The sequence below is a fragment of the Carettochelys insculpta genome, chromosome 27, assembly GCF_033958435.1.
Source record: "Carettochelys insculpta isolate YL-2023 chromosome 27, ASM3395843v1, whole genome shotgun sequence".
Taxonomy (NCBI): domain Eukaryota; kingdom Metazoa; phylum Chordata; order Testudines; family Carettochelyidae; genus Carettochelys; species Carettochelys insculpta.
This window is the reverse complement of record NC_134163.1, coordinates 9,669,437-9,695,341: the sequence shown is the minus strand read 5'-3', so window position 1 is coordinate 9,695,341 and position 25,905 is coordinate 9,669,437. Positions and strand designations below refer to the sequence as shown.

General features: G+C 41.7%; 1 protein-coding gene across 3 annotated transcripts in view; it reads right to left on the bottom strand.

Moving 5' to 3' along the window:
* Positions 1-25,905, bottom strand: part of KDM4B (lysine demethylase 4B) — a 209,693-nt gene that overhangs the window by 141,803 nt on the left and 41,985 nt on the right. For all 3 annotated transcript variants that reach the window (XM_074978255.1, XM_074978257.1, XM_074978256.1), the window contains exons 3-5: positions 19,965-20,140; positions 17,000-17,114; positions 12,505-12,698 (exon numbers count right to left, since the gene is read on the bottom strand). In XM_074978255.1, coding sequence (XP_074834356.1) covers positions 12,505-12,698; positions 17,000-17,114; positions 19,965-20,140 — 485 coding nt within the window. The remainder of the gene's footprint in view (positions 1-12,504; positions 12,699-16,999; positions 17,115-19,964; positions 20,141-25,905) is intronic.

Genomic DNA, 25,905 nt, shown 5'->3' with positions numbered 1-25,905 from the left:
AAATAAGCAGGCAAGATAGCGAGATGATTACTGGCAATATCCTGCTAATGTGAAACTTTACCACCACATTTAGCTTCTATCACACATAAACATTATAAACTCTCCTACAACCACTCTCAGCCAGCTCTGGTTACTTATAGGCAGAACTATAGAACAGATTTTTATGAAAATGGCATGTTCCTCTGCAAAGGAAGCCTTACATTCCCAGCCAGAGACATTAAGATCCTTCCACTATTAACAAGGGACAGAAGTCCACCTTGGTGTTTCCACTAACTCTTGGCAACATAAAGGGCATTTCGTATATGACCATGCTGATGTTTCCTTACATCTATCAGTATCAGGAGTTAACTCAGGTAAAAAAGAAAATGCCAAAACAACTCTTCTTCCAGTGTCAGGCTGGAACCCTGTCTATCCTACATGCCCAGGAGCTCACCCTGTACCCCTTGGTATCTGAGATGACAGAGTGATTTGGACAATGTGTACAACTTCAGGGTGAAATCCCTGTGAGGGGACAGGCAAAGAGGGCTGCCTAGGCTGCGCACTTTCTACAGCTTATTGGCTACGCCGGTCCCTTTAGTCACAACATCGATACTAAATCACTTCTGTAAGTGAGGAGCTAACACAGAGACCTCCAGCCAGTCTCACCACAAGGAATTTAATAAATTCTTAGGGCTGAAAACAAAAAACATCAACCTGTGTTATCAGCAGTTCAGTTTGTTAGATAACAGTGCACTCATATTTCACATATTTCCAATTCTTCCATCTCCTGGACAAGGACAGATTCACCCTTACAAATTTCCCACACTAAGGAAGTCTTCTCCTTAGCAGTAAGGCACCTGAAAATACCTATGAAGCCTACCCAAAAAACCACGCCACAATACTATCATACACTTCCAACAGCCATTTAATGTGGTAGATCAGAACAGAACTGTAGAACGGAAAGAAACATAGTACAATGTTTATTAGCAGAAATGCTAGAAAGATCAAGTATCAGAGGGGTAGCCGAGTTAGTCTGTATCTTCAAAAACAACAGGAAGTCCTCTGGCACATTATAGACAAACAGCTTGGAGCATAAGCTTTCATGGGCAAAGACCCGCTTCATCATGATGAAGCGGGTCTTTGCCCACGAAAGCTTATGCTCCAAGCTATCTGTTAGTTATCAGGTGCCATAGGACTTCTTGTTGTTTCAGAAATATCAAGAAATCCGTTTGCTCTTTAATGAGCATAAGTAACTCTTATGAATTTTAACCAGAGAGTTATGCACATGCACTAAGGGGGGAGACCACTAAGTACATAGCAATATATCAACAGATGTGCTTATCCTGTACCAACTGGCCTGCAAGAGCTGTCCCCCACACTTGGCACCGAAATACATGCACTCCCCTTGTTGTTCTTGGAACAGAGAGAGAATTTATGCCTACAGCAGAACAGAACAAAATAAATCCATCTCTTTGTGATAGTGGCCTCATCTGGAAGACTTTCCCCCCCTCCCTTTTAAACTAAATTGAACTGAACTGGATAAGCAGCCCATTCTAGCAGGAACTTTACAGATCAGAGGGCTTTACTATGATGAACCATATCCTTTCACACAGCAATAGCACCTTCCAGTCTGAAGTCAGGATCCTTGTTCTAGTCACCCACTGCATTAAAGAGTAAAACAGACGCATTCCAGAAAACACACCAATGAGCAGCTTCCCTAGATTTCTTTACGCCTCCGGACTCCCAAGTCCAGTTAAGTGCATTTTTTAATTACACCTTTCTCACATAGGAAGAGGAAGTAGTTGATTCTTGCATAGAACTCTGTAGGTGTAAAGCATTAAAGCACTGTAAGAATTCTGCTATTTTAAATTACTCTTTACTGGACATGTACTGTTCTTGATCAATCTCCTTTTCTGCGTAAAAAGCAAAACTCGACTCCTGCCCAAGTATTAAGAAGGTCAGAATGAAAACAGTCCCCTGGTGCTAGTGGTGGGTCCTTTCAGTTTTAGCCAGCCCATTTGCCACTGGCTCATGAATCCAGAGTCTACGAGCTTATTCTCCCACAAGGCTCAAGTCAGATAAGGCTGAGAGGGTTATCTGAAGAGGGAATACACTTCTATCTCTTTCACATCTTGTATCAATGACAGATGCAATGTTCAAAAGCCTGAGTTATTAAAAGCAGTCTGTGATCCTGTCCGACTTCCATAGATCTTCATTTCAAATCAGGTTTGAGCTTTGAGCAGACACTTGCAAAACTGAGACTGAGTTTCAGCAAGAGTCTTCTCTCTCATCAAAGATAGGCCTCTCTCAAGCCAGACTGTGACTACACACCTGTGATGAATTATTACTGCTGGAAAGGAGGTAGTTCATGCATTATACACTAAGCCATCAGAATAGCAATCCAGTTAGACACACTCGAGCAGAAACAGGAATGAGATCATTAATCCTGCTTATTTCAATAGAGCCTTAAGATAACCAAGAACTGTGGGGACCCCACTATGCTAGGCACTGTACAAACTCAATAGTAGACAGCTCTTGCCATGACGAGCTTACAATCCAAATAGATACGACAGGTACAGGGTGAGGGAAAGGGGTATACCAAGATGAATAAACAACATGACGACAGGAAATGTCATATTAGTGCCATTATTTCTGGAGTATGGAGAGTGGGTAACTATGAGACAATCAACTAAATGGAAAGAAAAATAAGGGAAGTGGGATGAGAGGAAAAGGGCAGGGTGCAGAGAATAAGAGGGACAGGTGTGGAAGGAAGTTGAGGTGAAGAGACTAAGGGAAGAGGAGTTAGAGCAAACAGCCGATTGACTTGGGGCAGAGGATGCCCAAGCAAAACCATAAGAAATTCTCTCTGTGGTCCAAGGCCCCTGGTTTACCTGTTTCTACAGCCGCTCTGAACATCTGGAGCCTCCAGTTGATTCTTCTCTGCACTGTTTTCTCAAGGCTACACTGTTGTGGAAAGAAGTCACCACGAGCATCCACGGTTTGTGGGGAGATCCCCCCTGAACAGTTCTAAGGACAAGAGGTTCCTGGCGGAAGCGAAAGTGGTCCAGGGTGGTCTCCTTTCATACCCTCCCCTCCAGAGCAGCACTCTCTGCTTTGACTGCTCCTACTGGCTGGAGAGTCTGTCTCGTTCCTCTCTGAAGGTTCTTCCCCCAAGAACAAATGGGGACTCCACATGAGTCTTAGTGCAGAGTACGTGTTGGGATAATTATTAGTTTACAATAAGTCCACAATGAAACACAATCATTTAAACTTTTATCTGCTTACCTACCATTTCTCATTGTTTTAACTGTTGAGTCCTGCTCTGGGGAAAGAAACAAGGGCTACTGAACTAAACTAAAATTCCTCAAAGGCAACTATGGTTCCCTAACAGCATAAAACCATTCAACTCATCTAGGCTTCAACCTCCTTATAATACACTAATTCTCTGCCCACTAAGAATAAACTGTAAAAGCAGTGCTGCTCCTGCCATAGATTACAGCATCTTTCACCATAGTGCCCTCTGCAGTTTGTCTCCATGTCTGGTTAGCTAGTATGTGGGGGAGCCTGCAGGATGGCTTGTTTATTAGCAGTATGGCATGGTTTGTATTGATTAACTAATGACTGCGGTATATGAAGCTTGAAAGCCTGCATTAATAACTCTCTGCTGCATTCCTCCTATATATCACAAAATTACAGGGGGATACAACTCTGCATCTCAATACATCATCCCTTTCGTGAATCACAGAGCAATCAACATGTACACAGAGATTCTTAATGCAGAAGCCCCATTCCAGAGCTGTTTTGACCAAACACAGTGGGTGACTGCAAGGGGTGGGGAGAGGGAGAAGCTGCTCTGCCTATTAATATCCTCCCCGTTAAAAGAAGTAAAGGGCACATGCATTATCCAACCCCCACCCCAATCAATTGTAGAGAGCCTTGTTTTGGCAAAACAGCCCAAGTACAACGGTGCTTCGTCTAATCCATAAATCAAACATCACCATAAATTCTACCCTCTCTCCATCCAAAACTGCAGAGCCATAAAACAGATTACATGGAAGAACAGAGGCTGGAGGGCTCCCCGCACCTCACAAATTTCCTGTCACTACATCAATGGCCTTCCCTCTGCTTCCCCATACTGGTAAATCTCTTCTGCCAGAATGAAACATACAAGCAATGCAGCTGCACATTGCACACATCTGAAAGCAAGCCAGCCCCTACTTGCTTCCTGTGTGAAGCTGCTGAACGTGTCAGTGGGGAGGGAAAAAAAAATCCTGTCTCCTATGAAAGTCTCCCAAAGCAAAGAGTGAAGCAAACAAACAGAGCAGAGAAATACCTACATGAAGCTGAAGCAAGGAAAAAATTCTTAGTGGAATGAATTTAAAACATTCTCAGTTGCCTAAAGGTCAACACATGCATACAAGCTTCCAGCTAATCTGCCCATAAGAGACTCCCATGCTCTCTTGGGTATATGGGGTTAAAGGGATCCCATTAATCAAGTCTGATCATCACAGAAGATCAATTTAATATTTTAACACCCTGATGTTATGGCACCCTTGAGAGATTAATAATCTAAAGGCAATAATGGGGAGAGGGACAAACATTGCCAAACAATTCAGTACCAGATACTAAACCCAGCAGCCTTAAATGAGATTACACCAAGGTCAAAGCAAATGGCAACATATGTGAGTGTGTGTTAAAGTGGGTGGGGGGCAAAGAACACCCCATACGGGAACCAGGGATAAACAAGGACAAGGACTGCCTATGCATTTAGAACAGGGAAAGAAAGAAAGAAGCCGTCGGAGCTGAGTTCCCTGATAACATTAGGCAGGTCATTTTCGCTCCCAAGGGATTAACATTTTCTATCCTTGAGGGTGGAGAGGACAAGGGTTCTGGCCAAGACAGCTGCAGTGCACCCTGAGACAATAATGAAAAACAAAATCTGCAGTAAAACCATCAAGTAGGTCTTCTCCATTTGCAGCTGCTATGCTATTGGTCAGGAAAGAAGGAGGGTTCTCAAATACTTCAGCAGAATAAATATCTTAGCACAGAAACGAACATTTGTCAGTTGAATCTCCTCATTTCATCTACCCTTAAAATTATGGGAATTCAGACCCTAACAATGTTGGCATCAGAAACCGGCTAGCTAGTGAGAACCACCCTTGCTTAAACATGGCTGAGGCAACTGAGGTTCTCATAAGGCTCTTCCTGACCATTGTAGACATATTTATCTTATGCACGGAGGTAACTCCCCCATTGCTTTGGCTTAAGCTGTACTTTTGTGAGAAAGTTCTAGAGAATGTTATTCCACTGGTGTTTTGGAAAAAGAAAAAGATCAACTAATGTGATCATACATGTGGTGGGACGCTCACAAAATAGCTAAGACGTACCCTTGTCACATACTCAGTGGGGTCCACACCACAGCTCTGAGGCTGCCCATCAGCATTAGACCTACTGTCTCATGTACATAAGCAACTACATCCAGGCTGTGTCTACACTTGCCCTCAACTTCAAAGGGAGCATGTTAATCAGGGCAACAAGAGATTACTAATGAAGTGCTGAGGATTTTCATAATATTTGCTTTATGAAACTAGTTAAAATACAGAACCTGCCCAGCCACCAAATGGGTGCATTACACTAAAATCTTCCCTGCATCACCAAACAGGAAAGACATTACACCTACTGTCTCCTGTACATAAGCAACTACATCCAGACTGTGTCTATACTTACCCTCAACTTCTAAGGGAGCATGTTAATCAGAGCAACAGGAGATTACTAATGAAGTGCTGAGGATTTTGAGGAGTAAAGGGACTTCGAAGTAGCAAGGGCACTTGGAAGTGCTCGTGGCTACACACATGCCAGCACTTCCAAGTTTGAAGCTTCGAAGTTGCCGCAGGGGAGAATTAGCATAATGAAGTGCTGCGGTGTTCACTAGTAATCTCCCATTGCCCTGATTAACACGCCGCCTTCGGAGTTGGGAGCAAGTGTAGACAAGCTCCCAGGGTATCCAGCTCATTCATAATTTAAGGACTTGTTTGGGTATAGAAGGATTCTCCATACTACAGCAGAGACATTGAGCACAGACTAGACTAGCTTTAACACTCAATGGACAGCTTTTCTAAAGCCCAGACCACAATTCATAATTTTTCCTCTAATCAATTGCACCCCATAAATTCGGAATTCATTTTCTAACTATCTCAGCAGATTAAACAAGCTGCATAATGGGAGCCACTGACAGCCATTCTGCTAACAACTTACTCTGTGAAATGGGTATATATTAACAGTCATCTACTTCAGAAGGCTCATTCGAGCCCATGTCTGGAAAGCACTTAGAAATCTTCCAGACTGATGACAACAGACAGTGCAAAGCAGTGTTATCCCCTCAAGGGCTGGTTCAGGTACCTTAAACCTGCATGACTGCTACTTCAGCTTTGAGTGGAAACAGTGAACAAGATTTCACATAGCAGAGCTTATACAAATGCAGTACATTGCATCTTGTAGCACTGCTATGGTCACTGCATCAGCACAAACCTTTCAGTTCACAAAGGCAGAGACAAAAAGACATCCAGTAGCAGAGTGTGAGAAGCAGAGAGCATTGGTCTTGGCATTCAATGTAGTTGCTTTTGTCATTATCAAGTCAGTCTCCTGTTAATGTCAGTTGACAATTTCCTGCATTTTAAATCTCCACACACGGGTATAGAGAAGTAATTATACATAATATGTATAATTGATACAGTAAAAATTCCCACCATAAGAGATTTAATGCAGGCTGCAAAATGGAATAAATTCAAGTTTTAGAAAATGAAGACAGACTACGAAAAGGTTGTAATTAAGCTGCTAATGTAAGAGGAACAGTATTTTGTAATTAGGGATAGACATTCAAGTAAGAGTCTCAATCTGGCAGCTCCATGATTGTGAAGCTTAAAACGAAATTACTCAACAGCTCAAAGTCTCCTGAAATGTGTGTTTGAGGCAAGGTACCCTCTTCCTACTCCAACCCTCAAAGAATGGTTTCTGCTGTGCTTAAGACAGCCACATGGTCATCACAACACACTATAAATTAATCCGAACATCAGGGCATAACAGGAGACACGATCAAACTTCTCTGACAAGAGGCAAGCAAAATACACTGTCCCCTTTAGGCTGATGTCTGCAGTGGGAACAGCACCAACTGAGGACACACACTGTCAGCCGTGCCTTCTCCCATGTGCTATGTGGCATGAACACCTAGAACAGGGGTATTCAATAGGCAGATTATATGGAAACTGGACCACCAGACTCTTCTGAAAGAACCCCAGACATTTTTATTTACTGATTATTCTTTTCATTATTGATCTTGATTAAATATGTTTTCTGAAGTTCATCCGTGATTATACATTGACCAAGAAATTTGGATCTTGACAAAATAATTATTGACTACCCTTGATATAAAAGCTGAGACATCCAGGCAATTGTTTAGCGAGAGTTTGGAAACAGAAAGAAAGCTGCTCTTCTTGAGGCCTTCCATCTCTCATCACTGGATGACCCTCCATTGTCTGCACGCTGCACTCTACTCTGAGTATTTATCATCTGCTTCCTCTGGAAATGAAACTTAAGGAGGAAATGATTTTGCCAGTTTGTTCTGCTCAGTTTCTGAAACTGAAGTAACACAAGGAGGTGCTGGCACCAGAGTTTCTGTGCAATAAGAGACTCACACAGACAAATGGCCATATTGGGTCAGACCAAAGGTCCATCTAGCCCAGTATTCTACTTTCCAGCAGTAGCCAATACCAGGTGCCCCAGAGTGAATAAGCAGAACAGATAATCATCAAGTGATCCATTCATTTGCCCATTCCCAGCTTTTGGCAAACAGGCTAGAGATACACACAAAACAAGCAACTGTACAACCAAACAGCTTGAACTCAAGGCAGTTAAGAAGTCATCTTCAGACACTGAAATGCAAACATTCTCTGTAACCCCCAAACCAACATACACAATGCTTTGTGGGAGGATGCCTTACCCCCAGAATCTCTGGAGACAGGAATGGAGAGGCTATTCCACTATGTCATCTTCTGTGCATGTTCCCCTGAGACTCATCCATCCAAAATCTCTCCTCCATATTGCATTTGAGAGCCTTACCATGTTCACTATATCTTCAGTGTAAAGGCCTGAGGTGGCTTCCCACAGTCCAAACTTTCCTCGCCCTCCTTAAGGAGGGTTGAAGGGCTTCATCCCTTTACCAAGCCCATAGAACAAAAAGGGCAAGAATTCCAGCAGAACCCACCAGGGCCAGAGGCTGGGAAGCAACCTCATGGAGCCTGATTTCTGACCTCTTCCATACAGGAGGAGGAGGAGGCGGCGGCGGCTAAGGAGCGTCTTACACTGGGCAAGAATTCTGCCCTCTATAGCAAAGCTGGACTACTCACTGAAATAATCTGAACAACAAAATGAAAATTATTTATATTTAATGGGACAGGGAGTTTGACTGACTGATCTATGTCAAGCAGGTGGAACAGCACCAATACCGAAAGGATCATTCCATTTCAGGGCAGAAACATCTCTAGCTGAGAGCCTAACAACAGCCCTCCCTCAATTATTGCAGAACACAGCCCCAAACTGGTGGAGTTTGTAACTCCTGCTGTTCCCCAAGGTGCCTCTAATATGATCGCTGCCAGGGTCAAACAGTCTATAAAAAGGATGCAGGAAGCTGGGAAATTTCCACAGAGGTGTGGCCAGAAAAACACTACCATCATCACAGCCATCTCTGACTGAGGGCAGCCTGCTGTGCAGGAATCTCTGCTCTAAAGTGTAGGAACTCCCCCCATTGACTTCTGAAAGCACTGCAACCACAGCTGGGAGATGAGAACTGAACTAACATGCCTAAAAGTTCGCAGGTCTGCTCAGAGCAGTTTGCAGATGCCATGCTCCTTAGCAGGCAATGTACTTTCATTGAAGAACTTCAGAAATCATTAACTGGACCTATCAGGGTGAAGAGCAAAGAGGAAAGAAAGACTTAAGTGACTGGCAAGCTCTAGCCTTGTGCTTAAGGGGACAGCAGAAGTCCTACCAAACAAGAAATGGCATCTTGTCACAACACATCCACCTTTCTGTTACAGACTGTCATCTATATAACAAGCTCAGCCCAATAGAAAAAAGGTTTTGCCCAAACCATTGCCTGACCTTAAGATCCTTATTTTTCATAATATTTGCTTTGTGAAACTAGTTAAAATACAAAACCTGCCCAGCCACCAAATGGCTGCATTACACTAAAATCTTCCCTGCATCACCAAACAGGGTACAATCAGATCTCCACTGGCAGCAGAGTACTCCCTTACTGTGGTTTTAATAAGAAAAAACAAAAATACACACAGAGATCTCCTAAGTCCCTTTAAATGCAGGTTTTTCATTACTCCTCCCCAACCCAACTCCAACCACTGTTGTCTCCAGCAACTGCAATTCCTCTTCTCCATGAGGAGCTGGGATTCAGTTTTTGCATTTCTACTCTCACTTCATCTCCCCCAACCCCCAATCTCCTGAGCAAGATGAGAGAAATGAAAGCAAACGAAGCCTGCTTAGCGCTTTGGCAGCTGTTGGCTCTACTACACAAGTTGAGCTTTCAGTTCTCCCCATTTTGCTGCCTTCAGATATCTGTGCAGGACACACAGACATCTCTTTAGCCACCAGCCCACTTCTCCCACAGATACAGGAGCCAGTTTGTCAGAAATCTCACTGTTTATTGCAGAACTGGTCTTGAGGGAAGCCACAACAGCATTACAGGAAGATCTGGCTGTCCTTCTGATAAGCATCACTGCTTGTTATTTGTACTAGTCCAGGAAGAACTTCTGAAACTCGAAAAATGCAGGGTAGAAGGGCAACATTTCAAGTCAGGCCTCCTACACCCTCGGTGCCACTTAAAAATGGCTTCTTTTCTCTTGTCTATTCTTAAACCTTCACCCACAAAATCCATGCTACTGTTTGAAGATCGCTGCAAAACCAGTTCATATTAAAGATGGGTGTATGCACCATTTTATATATTATATATATATATATACATGCTGAAGTGTGGCTTTAGACTGCCAGAAATAAAATATTCTGCTTCGTTTGATCATGTTCGCTCCTATGTGGTTAAAAGACCGTAAAAGGTTCTGCTGCAACTCTAGCACCACCTAGTGGACACCAGGACCAAATAAAGATTCAGAAGCACTGCTTCCAAAAGACAACTTGATGGTACCTAAAATGAAAGTTTGTCACTTTTTATTCAGAGCCAAGAGATCCACACCTCCTCAAGTCACACTAGTTTATCAGATAGCATAGCTGTGCCTGTAAGTCCTTTCACCTCTGCCTGAACAACAGGAACTGTGAAGTTAGGTGAGCCAAAAAAAAAAACAAAAAAAAAAACCCCACACTGAATCACCCAAGGGAAGATCTCAAAGATTTGCACCAAATTATACTTGAATGTGTCATAGACCAGCCCCTCCTCCTCATTCCCTCAACATTAAAGGAACATCAAAATTATTCATTACAGTCTCCTTGTTTCTGGTAGCTCTCTCACACCCACAGGCTCTATCTGACTGCAGATAAGTGGCAGCAAGGGAGACACATATTGTTGAGAGATGGGAAGATCTTGGCTGCCAGTACCAGGACACAGTGACAAGAGCTGTACTGTGACATTTAAACTTCAATTTGCATGCAAATGTCAATATTTATTAGTCACATCAAGATACCCTGCAAATCATCCTTGGGTCACCAAAGCTCTCCAGTTATACTTTTAAACAGCAGGAGGACCGAGGACACCATATCTACAGGCTTTTTGTAACCTATTCAATTCCATCTCCACCGATTCCCCCCATTTCAACCTTATTTTCTGATTATCTTCATAGAATGTGAGTTTAGGAAATGCCTAAAGACCCCCACAAATACCTAATATGCTTATTTAAGAATAGTATCGGAGGGATAGCCGTGTTAGTCTGGATCTGTAACAGCAACAAAGGGTCCTGTGGCACCTTATAGACTAACAGAAGTTAGTCTGTTCTGTTAGTCTATAAGGTGCCACAGGACCCTTCGTTGTTATTTAAGAATAGGCCCTGAAGAAGCACTTCCCTCACCTGCCTCTCCACAGAAGACATGGGACACTGGGAATAGCTTACATATTGAACACTATAAGCAAAAGGTAACAGATACTTTCCACCACACAACAAAATGTGATGACAGCAGTGTTTCAGTACTGAAGTGCTTTGGCATTGCTCATAGAACACTAGAGCTGGAAGGGAGCTCGAAATGCCAGAGTCCAGTCCCCTGCCCTCATAGCAGGACCAAGCACGATCCAGACCATCTCAGACAGACGTCTGTCTAACCTGCTCTTAAACATCTCCAGTCATGGAGATTCCATGACCTCCCTAGACAATTTATTCCAGTGTTTAATCACCCTGACAGTAAGAAGTTTTCCTAATGTCCAACCTGAATCTTCCTTGCAGCAATTTAAGCCCATTCCTTCTTGTCCTATCCTCAGAGGCCAAGGAAAACAAATGTTCTCCCTCCTCCTTGTAACCCTCTTTTAGGTACTTGAAAACCACTGCCATGACACTCTCAGTCTTCTTTTTTCTAAGCTAAACAAGCCCAGTTTTTTCAGTCCTCCCTCATTGCTCATGTCCCCTAGATCTTTAATCATTCTTGTTCCTCTTCTCTGGACCTTCTCCACATCTTCCTTGAAATGTGGAGCCTGGAAATGGACACAATACTCCCATTTTATAGTCCGAAGGGTAGCTGTGTTAATCTGTAGCTTCACAAAAAAAATCAGTCCTGTAGCACCTTAAAGACTAACAAATTTATTATTAGGTAATGAACTTTTGTGAGTACAACCCACTTCTTCAGATCAGGAGTAGATAATTAAAATCCAGGTTTTATATAGCAGGCGGGGAGGAGCAAAGGAGGGAGGGTCACCTGTCACTAATAGGACCAATGGAAGCAGTAAAGTGCACATTTACTGCATTTACAAGCAGGAATGGCACACATCCCACTTAACCTAATTTACCTCTTCAATTGGTCCTATTAGTGAAATGTAACTCCCCCTCTTTTTCACATCCTTCCTCCCCACCCCACACCCAATCTCTGGATTAGAATTATCTCCTCCAAATCTAAAAATATGAAGAAGTGGGTTGTACTTACAAACGTTCATTATCTAATAATGAATTTAGTGCCTGGCACGTTGAACAGTAACAGAGAGGTCGTCGTCTTGGTCTGTACCCCCAAAAAAAACCAAAGAAACAGAAATACAGCTCTTTAAAGACTAACAAAATGATTTATTTGGAGAAGAGTTTTTCACAAAAGCTCATCATCGAATAAATCATTTAGTTTTTAAAGTGCTACATTTCTGCTGCTTTGTTTTGTAATAATAAATTTGTTAGACTTTAGGTTGCCACAGGACTGCTTGTTCTCTAATAGACATCCTTAAAGAAGGATGTCAAAGCTAGAACTCACACTGAAATTAGGCTAGTTTCCTAGAGATAAGGGTTAATGACTATTTCTCTCATCAGCATTCTACCCACTTACCAGGATTTCGGCTCCCCAAAATGCAAGTAGTTGATGCTGTAGAGATCCATGTCTTCAGTATGCCATGCAAATGTTGTTTTCCACATGCCGAAGTAAAGATAAGGGGTGTTCACACCTTCTATGATAATCCCACACTCATGCTCCACCATGTCCAACAGGGTATTCAGATTCCCAATATTCCATTCTTCTACGTTCTACAAGACAAAAAGGCTCGATTGAGCACAGTCCTAGTACAAATGCATCAAGAGCTACTTTAGCAGAACAGAATGATAATCCTTGATTTGCTCCATATTGTGGCTACAATTTTCGCTGAAATCAGACATGTCATAGGTACAAGTACAGCATCATCATTCCTTCCATACTGTGCAATGCACATCACTAAGAAAAAAGGGCTAACTTCCTGAGCCCAAAGAGATATTAGTGCATGCTCTGAAGAATGAGTGTGACAGACACTGCAATTGTTTTTTTTTTATTCTCGTTAATATGAAACCAGAGACTACTCATACATATAAACTGGATTAATTTTTTTTTAAAAATCCATACTTTTTATGTACCACATCTTTTCTTCCCCCCATGTGATTATAAAAAGCTACAAGATTCGGAAAGAGGTTAAAAGGAGTTATGTTCACATCCAAAATTTTACCTCTCTTTAAAGCCTAAAATTTGGATACAAATGTATTCTAGTCTCTTACATTTTCCTGGCAGGTTTCTGCACTAATTCAATCCCTTTAAGATCCAAATCATTTCCAATACATTTATTTTTTAACATTCATTCATCCTCATCAATAACCATGGGCTCACCACCCATTGGTGTCTGATGTCTCTCTCACTATTCCTTTTCATCTTTCCCTGTCCAGCATGGAGTTTCTGTAGACTAGCTCCGCACCAATCTATTATATCACCTATCCCTTCTCTGAGGGGTCCGCCTCTCCTATTCAAACCGTCCATTATGCCGAACACCAGGGTCTTGATTTTTCATTCATTGTTCATTCTGCAAATATGCCCAAAGAGTTGTAGCTTCCCTTTTGTAACCTTCTGCAGTAGGCTCTCTTTCAGTTGTATCATCCTATCTAAATCCTCATTGCTGACCTTGTGCATCCATCCTGTTCTCAGGATCTTTCTATAACAACTCCTCTTGTATGCCAACATTCTTCTCTTCAAGTCTTTCATTATCACCCATGTCTAATTCATACAACATGCTGCTGAATACATACATTTTGAAGATGCTCAGCTTCATTCTAAAGTTAATCGCTTTGCTTTCCAGATCTTATCCATTGCCTTCAAACTCGCTCTTGCTTTCCCTATTCTAGTCATTATTTCCTTCTTACAGTCTAGATCATACGTTATGTTGCTCCCCAGATATGTGAATTTCTCTACATTTTCTAGTTCAATACCAGACACTGATCTTCCTTCCTATTTCCTTATCTCCAAATACCATTGTTTTTGTTTTATCGATGTTCATAATCAGTCTGTACTGCTTCCCTTAACACTTGCACCGTTTTGACTAGCTTCTCCTCATCTCTCTCAATGATAACTACATCATCTGCAAACCCCAAGTTAATTTTTTTCCTGTGTACAGATATCTCTTCTACCTCTTCCTTGATCTTGTCCATTGCTCTCTCCAGATGTGCAATGAAGATACTTGATGATATTGGATCTCCTTGTCTCATACCTCTATTTGTTTTAAACCAACTTCCCAACTCCCAGTTCTCACCACTGCCTCCGCGTTGTCACTGATATCCTTCAACAACCATATCAGTCTGCTATCCACTCCGTATGACTCCAATACCACCCAGCTAGCTTTCTGATCTATACTGGCAAATGCCTTTTGAAAATTGATGAAGCAAGTGTATACATTCTTGTTCTTTCATCAAGCTTTCTCTGCTATCAATCTTAGTGCCAATATCTGCTGTATGGTACTTCTATCTCTTCTGAACCCTGATTGCTCGTCTGCTATATGTTCTTCTATCTGTGATCTTAGGCTACGTCTACACGTGCACGCTACATCAAAATAGCTTATTTCGATGTAGCAACATCGAAATAAGCTATTTCGATGAATAGCGTCTACATGTCCTCCAGGGCTGGCAACGTCGACGTTGGGCAGCACCACATCAAAATAGGCGCTGCGAGGGAACGTCTACACGCCAAAGTAGCACACATCGAAATAAGGGTGCCAGGAACAGCCGCAGACAGGGTCACAGGGTGGACTCAACAGCAAGCCGCTCCCTTAAAGGGCCCCTCCCACACACTTGCACTAAACAGCACAAGATACACAGAGCCGACAACTAGTTGCAGACCCTGTGCATGCAGCATGGATCCCCAGCTGCAGCAGCAGCAGCCAGAAGCCCTGGGCTAAGGGCTGCTGCACATGGTGACCATAGAGCCCCACAGGGGCTGGAGAGAGAGCGTCTCTCAACCCCTCAGCTGATGGCCGCCATGGAGGACCCCGCTATTTCGATGTTGCGGGACGCGGATCGTCTACACGTTCCCTACTTCGACGTTGAACGTCGAAGTAGGGTGCTATTCCCATCCCCTCATGGGGTTAGCAACTTCGACGTCTCACCGCCTAACGTCAAAGTTAACTTTGAAATAGCGCCCAACATGTGTAGCCGTGACGGGCGCTATTTCGAAGTTGGCGCCGCTACTTCGAAGTAGCGTGCACGTGTAGACGCGGCTTTAGTCTCTCAGTCAGTATCACCACCAGACACTAAAAAAAGATTTTGCTACTTTTTTTTCCATCAGGCTTCCAGATAATGCAGCTTCTAATTAAACACTTTCTCCAAAGTAGGCACTTGTGTTCTGTGGGTGATCCACCACTGGTAAACTGACTCCCTCAGAAAAATAAAATTGAATAAAAATAAATTATATTTACATACTCTTTTCAAATAACTTGCAAGTAAAAGATCCACTTTGGGGACACTGAACACATGCACAGGACTGTATACAATGCTTTCAAAGTGCCCTTAAACAAGGAGAAGGCATGAAAACCAAAAATAAATTACAGAGCCTCATCTCAAACACTAGCTAAGTGAGGTCTGAATGACAAAATTGGGAACTGAAATTTTGTTATTTTCAAGATTTTAAGAGCATTAACAGTGGAAAGGGAAAAGTACAACAGTTCCTGTTACTTGATTTTCTTCATCTCAGTAGATACTGAGAAGACCACAGATGAGCATAAACTAGCAGTGTAAAAACTGTCTGAGTGCAGAATTTCCAAAAAAGAAGCTAGCAGTAACCTTCTTCTCTTTTTTCCCCTCTAGGATGCCCCATATATGTATTCAAAACTGTTCTTTAAGTACCTGCTTCAGCTTGCTTGTAGCACCTGTAAGTTTAGTAGAGATTCAAGTTGCATCCACACTTCTGCTTTTGAAAAGCAGTTTAACCTAACATGGTTTAGATAGCTAACTGTTAAATTAAACCTTTGTCATTATCATGTTAAAACTTCTTGACTTATGCCAAGGATCAATTCAAAACACACTCTGTAATACATGGAAATGATGAATACATTAACCTAACTATCCTGATTCTAGTTTTCACATCAACCTGCACAGCACCACAGAAAGGATCCAAATTTTAAAAAAAAGGGAAAGTGGGTCACAGCAGATGTTATATAACCACATTTGAGCATTCCAATACCTCAGACAAAGCCAGTTACCAAGAGTATGCACATACATTTAAATGTCTGATAATCCAATTATATGTTATTTGTTTATACAAAGTGAATAACCCCTACTTATAATGTTCAAATGCTTGTGCAAAAATCAATTTTGAACTGTAACTTTTGAAAAGAATTGGCTTTACGGTGGGTCTAAGTTATCACTGGAACATGCCACAGGCATGCAAGAGATACTAGTATTAATGTACTGAAATCAATGTATGTTTTGAGTAACAACTGCCGTGGGAGGCCTCAATAATATATATTCCAAGTCAGACGAGTTGGGGGAGGGGGAGAAATGTTATTTTTCTTTATACACTCAAGAAGTTCTATTGTGCAATGTTTGTTCCCACTGTTTTCTCTAATGTGTACACAGAAGCACTACACGTTTGACAGTATGATCTCATTTTAACTGTCTAAATATTACAGTCACTCAGTCAACGCTCCAGAGATGCAGCTTTCCACTAAAAAGGAAATAAAACTGAAGAGACTATTTGCTCTCTTCAATGGTGCTGTGGATGAGTCATGAGGACAGACCTCTTCTCCCAACTTGGCCATTGGCTTTACACATGTGATCTTTGATAAGGCACTTTTTCTCTGATTTTTAGAGAGGCTAAACACTCACGGCTTCCACTGACTTCATTGCCCAGCACTCTGAAAAATTAAACCATTCCATTTCCCCATGAAGAAAATGGGGACAATACTTGCCCTCACATAGGTGTCACCAAGATAAATTATCCGTTTTTAGAGCATACTGTGATTCTAGATGCAAGACACTGTAGAATTATCACTATTTATCTGATCTAACAAGCAGCTGACATACATGTATATATCACTTACTGCATCATATAGTGAGCCACTGATATCTGCCCCATAAATTGGCGAGACAAATGTCAGATTCTTCCAGTATTTGCGTTCCAGGTCTTCAAAATCTTGGTGACGAGGAGTACAGTACCTGATCAGCAAATGGAAAAGCGAACATTTTAGGAAAAAAGTCACAGAGCTTAGAAACGTACGTTCAAGTGACAGCATAACAGAATAAACTGCTCGGCTTTGTGAAAGGCAGAAGTGGAATGGCTAGCCCAAGAGGTTAGCACAGCAATAGCTTACAGCTATGGTTTGGGCAGCAGACTCTCCATAGTGTGTAGTAGGAGGTAATACACAGTAGGTAGGTACATAGTAAGTAGTGCAGAGGAAAGGTGCAGTGATGATACAATGGAGTCCTAGAGCAAATTGTTATACCACCTTGTAACCAGAGCACAGAAAAACATTTTTAGAGCCATCAAAACACTGCATCAGGCTAGACATGTCTAACAATCCAAGCAGATGCCTGGGTTCCGAAGGCAACATTTCGATGTTAAGTACAGTAACAGTCTTTGCAAGAAGCCTGCATCAGAACTCCTAGTTAGTCACTCTGTTCTGCTAACTGTAAGCGACTGACTACAACTAGTGTGTAGGTTTTAGAATGGGAGTGTACTTTGGGCTAGTTCCCTCTCTGCTTTTTTACAATACTTTTTTACATTTTTATGGCAGCTTCCATCTCTTGATCTCAAAGCACATTGTAAATGCAAGTGAGTTAAGCCTTACATTTTCCTTCCTAGAAGATACCAAACAATAGATCCCAAACTGTGGAGTGCACCCCCGTCACAGGGAATGTAGGAACATTTGGGGAAGACACAGTGGGGCCAAGACCACCTCAGTTGGAACTGGGAGCACCTCTCAGTCCTGCTCTGCCTCCATCTCCATGCTGGCCTCAGCTACACCCCACAGACCAGGCCCCAACTCTGGTTCTTGATCTCAACCTCAACCCTAATCCCAGCCCCACTCCCAGCCCCCACGAAGGATGGGGAGGGAACAACACCATCCAGTTCTGGCCTCAGATTCACCTGTAAACAATGCCAAATCCCATAGTTCCCAACTATGACCAGGCCCCTAGGCAAATTATATTACAGGTAAATGGAGCACAACATAAAAAAATTAGAGAACGCTGGTATAGAAGTATTATCCCATTTCAGAAGGGAGAAAACTGTGACAGATGGAGACAACTTGCCCATGATCACAAAGTAAATCAATGAGAAAGCTAGGAATAGCAGCCAGAGCCTTTTGCTCCTAATCCTGCAGTTTAAATACAAGTTTCACAATCTCCTCTTTTACACTATTCATTTTCCAATGCTGAGGTTTCCTGAAGGAATATTTTTAAATGGCATAAATTCATCCTCCCCACACCCTCCAAAAAAGAGAGAGAGAGAGAATGTGTTCAGGCTACTCAGTATGCATGTCACTTTTAACTCTTGGAGACATATAATTTACTGCCTTTGAAGTCTGTATACATAAGCACTTCACATATATTGAAAAACATTTATGTTCACAACACTTACATGAAGTATGGCTGTATCAGTTTCCTAACTGTAAAATGGGGATAAGGCACAGAGGCAAAGCCATCTGCCAACAGGGTTTGTTAGAGTCAGGAACTGAACCAAATCAAGGATACAAGGCATAGATATTTTTCTACTGAGTATATTTTTGTGTTGATCCTACTGTTGCGAAAGTTCCCATAACCAAAGAACAATATACTGCACAAATTAGAAAGGACAATATAGCTGCTCAGTTGGGTGAAACTAAGTGACTTTTTGTGAAGCTCACCAGCCGCATAGGTCTTGAAATGTACCCATGTTTTTAGAGGGACATACACACCACCACCATTAGCGTACATAGGTCCAAAGCCAGCAGCATTGTAGCTAGGCACCAAAACACGTGTGGCACATTCTCCATGTGGCTACCAGTCTGGCAAGTCACAGTGCTAAGACAAACGGACTCCAGAGCTTCAGAAGCAATACTCCTTCAATGAGGGCCCTAGGTTGTGGGATCACAAAATCCACAGTCCGTTTTGGTCAATTTCATAGTCATAAGCAATGTTCCCTGTAAGCGGAGAGCTTGTGCAGCTGCTCAGGAGAAATTCCAGTGCTGCCCAGCTGATCAGCAGAGCGCCCACAGCTAGGTTGTTTGTTTCTACTGGTGATGCACATTCCCAAATGCCTTGGTGCACATAAAATTTAATCTGCACATGGACGGAAAAGATTGGTTATAAGATTTTTAAAGTCGTACATTTCTTAATTTCAGGTATCTAAATCTGCGTTGTAAGTATAGAAGACCTGACTAAACTCTGAAGAGAGCAGCACAGAAGTAAGAGTGGAATGGTGTGGAATTATCTCCCCTTACTTCTGTGCTGCTGCTACTGCTAGGGCTCTCACTTCAGAGCTGGGCACCTGGGCAGCAGCCACTGCTCTCTGGCCACCCAGTTCTGAAGGCGGCGAGAAGTAAAAGTGGCAACATCATAAGCCTCCCCATTCCCCCAATTAACTCTGTTACTTCACAAAGGACCGAGACACCCAGTTTCAGAAATGCTGACCCCCAATGAAATCTTTATAGTACATGGAAAAAGTGCACAACAGACCAGATTTCAAAGGGGAAACTAGATTGCACAGGCCATGTTGAATTTTTCACAGGCATGAATTTGGCAGGGCCCTACCCCTAACCATTTTCTCAGTGAAAAAGCCAGCCACTGAAGATAGCCATCAAACAGGGCCTACTATACTGGTTCAACCCCACTTACAAGAGTGCTCCTACTCAACCTCTTGCAATCATTAATCTCAAACATTTTAAGTCCAAGCCACACCACGAGAATGTTTCCAAATTAACAAGTTTGGCTGCAATTCCTTCCCAGTTTGTAAAGAAGAAAGGCTTCCCATGTGCTCTTCCCAATTCATAATACAGCACCAGACTGCCATTCAAAACAATTACATACTTCTCACTGTTGGCCAGACGTCGGTATTCTCCCACTGTCATAGGTTTCTTCTGTATATTGTACTGGGTGAATAACCCCGACTGTCCAGTCACCACCTGCTGGATAGGTGCTGGGATCACCATGTCATCGATGTCATCATAAGTCTTTCGGGGCTTCCATTCCTTGGGAGGAATCACCTAGAAGAGGAGGAAGAGTAACAAAAGTCACATCTGTGCCATGCAGACATTTAGCTTCTGTTAACACAAACACTGGTGTAGGCATATTTCACACTGCTGCAGTCTTTCACATATAGATCAGCCACATGAGTTTTAATCATCATGTCACCTAATCCTGTTCAGGATCACACTGAGGTGACACAGCGTTAAAGGCTGGTAACCTGTCTACTACAAGCTCTCTCACTGACATACCAGAAGATGATCAATGGTGAGAAATGTTTTTCTGAAGCTAGTTTACACACAACCTGCAGCACACCAAAATAGTTTATATCCTTTCCTGGAAGAATACATTTTCTGTTCTCCTGCTACCCTAAGAAAACTAATACCAGCCCTGTTGCAATACAGTATGCCTGACCCCTAAGTGACAGAGCCTTTTAAAGATTTCAAGTGATACTGTGATCTCTTTTCAAGAAAAATAATTAAAACAAAGAATGACATTGCTTGGTATAACTCCATTAGTGATTTGCTTTTTTCTGGTTAGAAATTTGTAAGTTCCACATGAAAAGAGGAGGTAACACCTGAAGAAAATCACAAGGGATCTTACCAGTTAGATGTCTGCTGCGGAATACTTCAGCATAGGACCCAATCTAACCCAATACTTCCACTGCTTTTACTAGGAATTAGAACATGCCTGTGCCACAGAACTTCTTTTCCACTGGATACGTGGAGTACCACTCAATTTTTAATTTGCTTCAAGGAATGCTTTCAGGATCAACAATAATGTGCAGTAGGCCAGTAAACCCAGCTGAGACTGTCACATTGAAGTCTGAAGATTATTAAACACTTAGTTTTCAAGAGGCTTTCAAGTTTTCTCTACATGAAATAGGAACACCATTAGCCAGATGATTTTCATACATTATGCTTGCTAGAGAAATGTTAAATTACTTTGTTCTTGAACTGCAGAACAGGACTTGGATTAGAAAGAGTTGTTTACAACAGTTCCAAGCACCCTTCCACACAGAACTGCCAATCCTCCATGATTGTTCTGGAGCAGCAATCTGCAACCTGCAGCTCCAGAGCCACATGTGGCTCTTTAAGAACTTTTGTGACTCCCAACATGAAAATTGCAAAGTTTAAAAAAAAAAAACCCCTACTGATCATTTTCTAGAAATGGTCAATGTCTAAAAGCCTAACAACGAACAACTCATATTTAAACAGCAAACACTATGTGATCTCGAAATGTCAGCTCTCTCACTCTTTAATATGTACAGGGCATTGTGTATATGACACTGTATCTGTGTTTTGATCGTGCTGCTAATAAAGTCTTGCTTTTGAAAAAGAAGTGTGTGGCATTCCTGCTGTGAAAGGCAACATGCATTTTAAGAAAAAACTGAAATTAAACATGAAGTAAAATTGGTATAATTAAAGTAGGTTCAGGAGTGAAAGTCATGAACATAATGGTACAAACATACATACGTAAAGTGTGAGGAAACAGAATAGGTATAAAGTTTGTGAACATCCTGTAGTAAACATGTATCACATTACAAATCATTGCGTGTGCACTGTTCTTAAAATAGAGGCTACAAAAAGTATGGTTTGACTTAATTTATTAAGGACTGTCTCGTATTCACATGCACTGCGGCTCTTGAATTATTGAGTTTTTTACCAAATTCGAAAAAAAAATGGTTCTTCTTGCTATTTTGGTTGCCGACCCCTGTTCTGGAGTCTTCAGCAATTAACGGTTTATCTTTAATTAAAAATTATGTCATATGATGAAAACTCCAAGAATACATCCCATCAAAACTGGCGAGCCTACTTCCATACTATAACAGCAAAATAGTCAGTAGACCTGATTAACACAGAATGGCTACAAACTGTATTCTGAACATGTTGTGAAAGCTGGTTACAATATGACTATCCCAAAAGTGCATAGAGCACAGCTCTGTCATAAAAACACTGACAGGAAATTAAATAGCTCTCTAAACCATGCTAAAGCATTGGGTGACAATTCAAGAACACTATTAAGCCACTGTTAGGTTCCATTATGAGTAAAACGCAACAATTTTTAGCCATGTCTGGGGAACCCACTTACAACACTGGTAATTTTGGGTATCTGGGCAGGATTCAACTCATTTGAACCCCTCACAAAGAGGAGACACTGCTATAAAAAGAGTCTGATAGATTAGGACACGAAGGGGGTAAGTAAAATTTTAGCCTCCTTCTAACCACAGCAATGTGGCAGGATAGTCATAGTTTGTAGAATAGATGGACAAAAAAAAATGAGGGGGTGAGGGTTTGAGAAGAATTGTATTCTACGTCTGTATTCTCTGACCATCTGGAAAATGAAGATAGCATTTGACTTTTTCCAGAGACGTTGAGAAGCTTAATTAGGTAGATAGTATTTATAAAGTGCTTGGAAAGCGTAAAGCTCTATACAGGTACTCAGTATGATGGTTTGAAACCAACAGCCTTTATTCCTGTGCAGCTTTTCTTGTTACCGTGCTTAATACATGGCCAAACAAATATGTTCTACAACTAGGGCCTAGTTGAAATAGGAGCAGTTATTTAGAGTTCATAAGCTTAGTAGAGGCAGTTTGCTGCAAAGCTGGCTTAAAAAGGAATTGCTACTGTTTTAAGCAATGAAAACAATTAGAACAGGCATGTATCAGAACAGAAAGCAATGTCTGATGAAAAGACAGAAGTGCTGTCCATATTATGGCTGAAGACCTACCAGCAATACCTATGCGCCCGAGAACTGTGCTAAAATTACTGATAACAGGACACTGGATGCCACCTGACGACATAAGGGTGATCTGCTGAATTGTAGAGCACAGGTCTTAAAAAACAAACAAACAAACAAACAAAAAAGCAGTCAAGTAGCACTTGAAAGACTAGCAAAATAGTTTATTAGGTGAGCTTTCGTGGGACAGACCCACTTCTTCAGACCGTAGCCAGACCAGGGTCTGTTCTGGTCTGGCTATGGTCTGAAGAAGTGGGTCTGTCCCACGAAAGCTCACCTAATAAACTATTTTGCTAGTCTTTAAAATGCTACTTGACTGCTTTTTGTTTTGATAGTGTATAGACTAGCACAGCTTCCTCTCTGTTACTATTAAACAAAAAACAAGTATGTCCCACACCGGTCAGGGAAACCCTGCTGGGCAAACTCCTAAACAGAGATTTTAGACTCAGCCACAAAGGCCTACGAAGGGAAAGCGCAAGACAAAAATACAATGATGATGGACGGAGGCCTCACTTTAATAAGCGAGACACTAAATATATAAGCACTGGGTCTTCTAAAGGATAGACATCCCACTGTTCCTTGGCTCTTTCAGGAAAATGATGAAGGTGTGAAAAGAGAACGCAGAACAGTGCAGAGTTTGGAAGATGAAAGTGTCCACTTAAAACAGACTAAATCTAGGTCTAAATGCTGTGGAGGGCTTTAAACTAGGTTCAATGGGGAAAGGTGACCAAAGCCCACAGGTAAGTAAAAAACCAGGAGACCTGGGAGCTGGGTTGGAAAAGGGAGGGATCATGGGCTATAATAGCAGACAAAAAAGAGGGACCAGGCAGTACCTGGGGGCAAAAGCAAATCAGTATCTTAGACGCCTATATACAAATGCAAGCTGCACAGGTAATAAGCAGGAAGAACTTGAAATCCAAATAAACAAACACAACGATAATATAATTGGTATCACAGAAACTTGGTAGGATAATACGCGTGATTGGAACGTTGGTATAGAAGGGTAAGACTTACTCAGGAAGGATAGGCCTGGTAAACAGGGAGGAGGTGTTGCCTTATATATCAAAATGGGCACACCTGGACTGAGGTGGAGATGGATGCAGGAGACAGACATGTTGAGAGTGTCTGGGTTTAGTTAAAAAGGGTAAAAACCAAGGGTGATGTCATGGTAGGGGGTCTACTAAAGATTACCTAGCCAGGTAGAAGAGGTGGATGAGACTCTCTCTAAGCAATTAACAACACAATCCAAAACACAGGACTTGGTGGTGATGGGGGACTTCAACTATCCAGACATATGTTGAGAAATTAACACTGAGGCACAGAATATCCAGGAAGTTTTTGCATTGCATGGATGACAAATTTTTTTATTTCAGAAGGTGGAAAAAGCTACTGTGGGAAGCAGTTCTAGATTTGATTTTAACAAATAGGGAGGAACTCATTGAGAATTTGAAAGTGGAAGGTAGCTTGAGAGAAAGTGACCATGACATCACAGCATTCATGATTCCAAGCAATAGTGAAAGGGAGAACAGCAAAACAGAGAGAATGCATTTCAGGAAAGCAAATTTTGGTAAACTCAAAGAGATGGTAGGTAAGGTCCCAAGGGAAGCAAGATTAAGAGAAAAAACAACTAAGGAGAGTGGGCAGTTTTTCCAAACGGACATTATTAAGGGCCCAAAAGCAAACTACAGTATACCACTGCATAAGAAAGCTAGAAAGTATGGTAAAAGACCACCTTGGCTTAGCCAGAAGATCTTACATGATCTCAAAATCAAAAAGGAGTCAAATAAATAGTGGAAAGTAGGAGTAATTACAAGATGTATACAAGCAAACAATGCATATATGCAGGGGCAAGATTAAAAAGGCCACGGCACAGAACGAGCTCAAATTAGCTAGATATAAAAGGTAACAAGAAGTCATTCTATAAATATATTAGAAGTAAGAGGAAGACCAAGGACAGGGTAGGCCCACTAATCAGTGAGGAGGGAGAAACAATATCAGGAAACCTGGAAATGGCAGAGATGCTTAATGACTTTTTTCATTCTTCACCAAGAAGGCCGATGCAGAAATGCCTAACATAATGCATGCTATGGGGAAGGTGGTAGATTTAAAGGATAAAATACATAAAAAAATTAAAAATTACTTAGAAAAATTAGATGTCTTCAAGTCACCAGGGCCTGATAAAATGCATCTTAGGATACGCCTTGAGCTATCACCTTAAAGTCCTGGAAGTCAGGAGAGATTCCAGAAGACTGGAAAAGGGCAAACATACTGCCCATCTATAAAAAGGTAAAAAAGAAGAACCCATGAAAGTACAAACCAGTCATTTTAACTTCTGTGCTGGGAAAGATCATGGAACAAATAATTAAGGAATTTATCTGCAAACATCTGGATGAAAATAAGGTGATAGGTAACAGCCAGCATGGATTTGTAAAGAACAAATCATGCCAGACCAATCTGATCGCCTGTCAAAAAAAAGAAAACTAATAAGTCTTGTGGATAAGGGAGAGGCGGAGGATGTGGTATACCTAGACTTTAGTAAGGCGTAAGACACAGTCTTGCATGATCTTCTTATCAATAAGCTAAGCAAACATAACTTAGATGGGGCCACTATAAGGTGGGTGTATAACTGGCTGGATAACCGTTCTCAGAGAGTAGTTATTAATGGTTTGCAGTCACACTGGAATGGCATAATAAGTGGGGTTCTGCTGGGATCTGTTTTGGGACCAGTTCTATTCAACATCTTCTTCAATGATTTAGATACTGGCACAGAGAGTATGCTTACGTTTACAGATGATACCAAGATGGGAGGGGTTGCAACTGCTTTGTAGGATAGGCTCATAATTCAGAATGATCTGGACAAACTGGAGAAATAGTCTGAGGTAAAATGGATGAAGTTTAATAAGGACAAATGCAAAGGGCACCACTCAGGAAGAAACAATCAGCTTCATACATATAGAAAGGGAACTGACTGTCTAGGAAGGAGTACTGCAGAAAGGGACTTAGGGGTCATACTGGACCATAAGTTAAGTGAGTGAACAGTGTGATG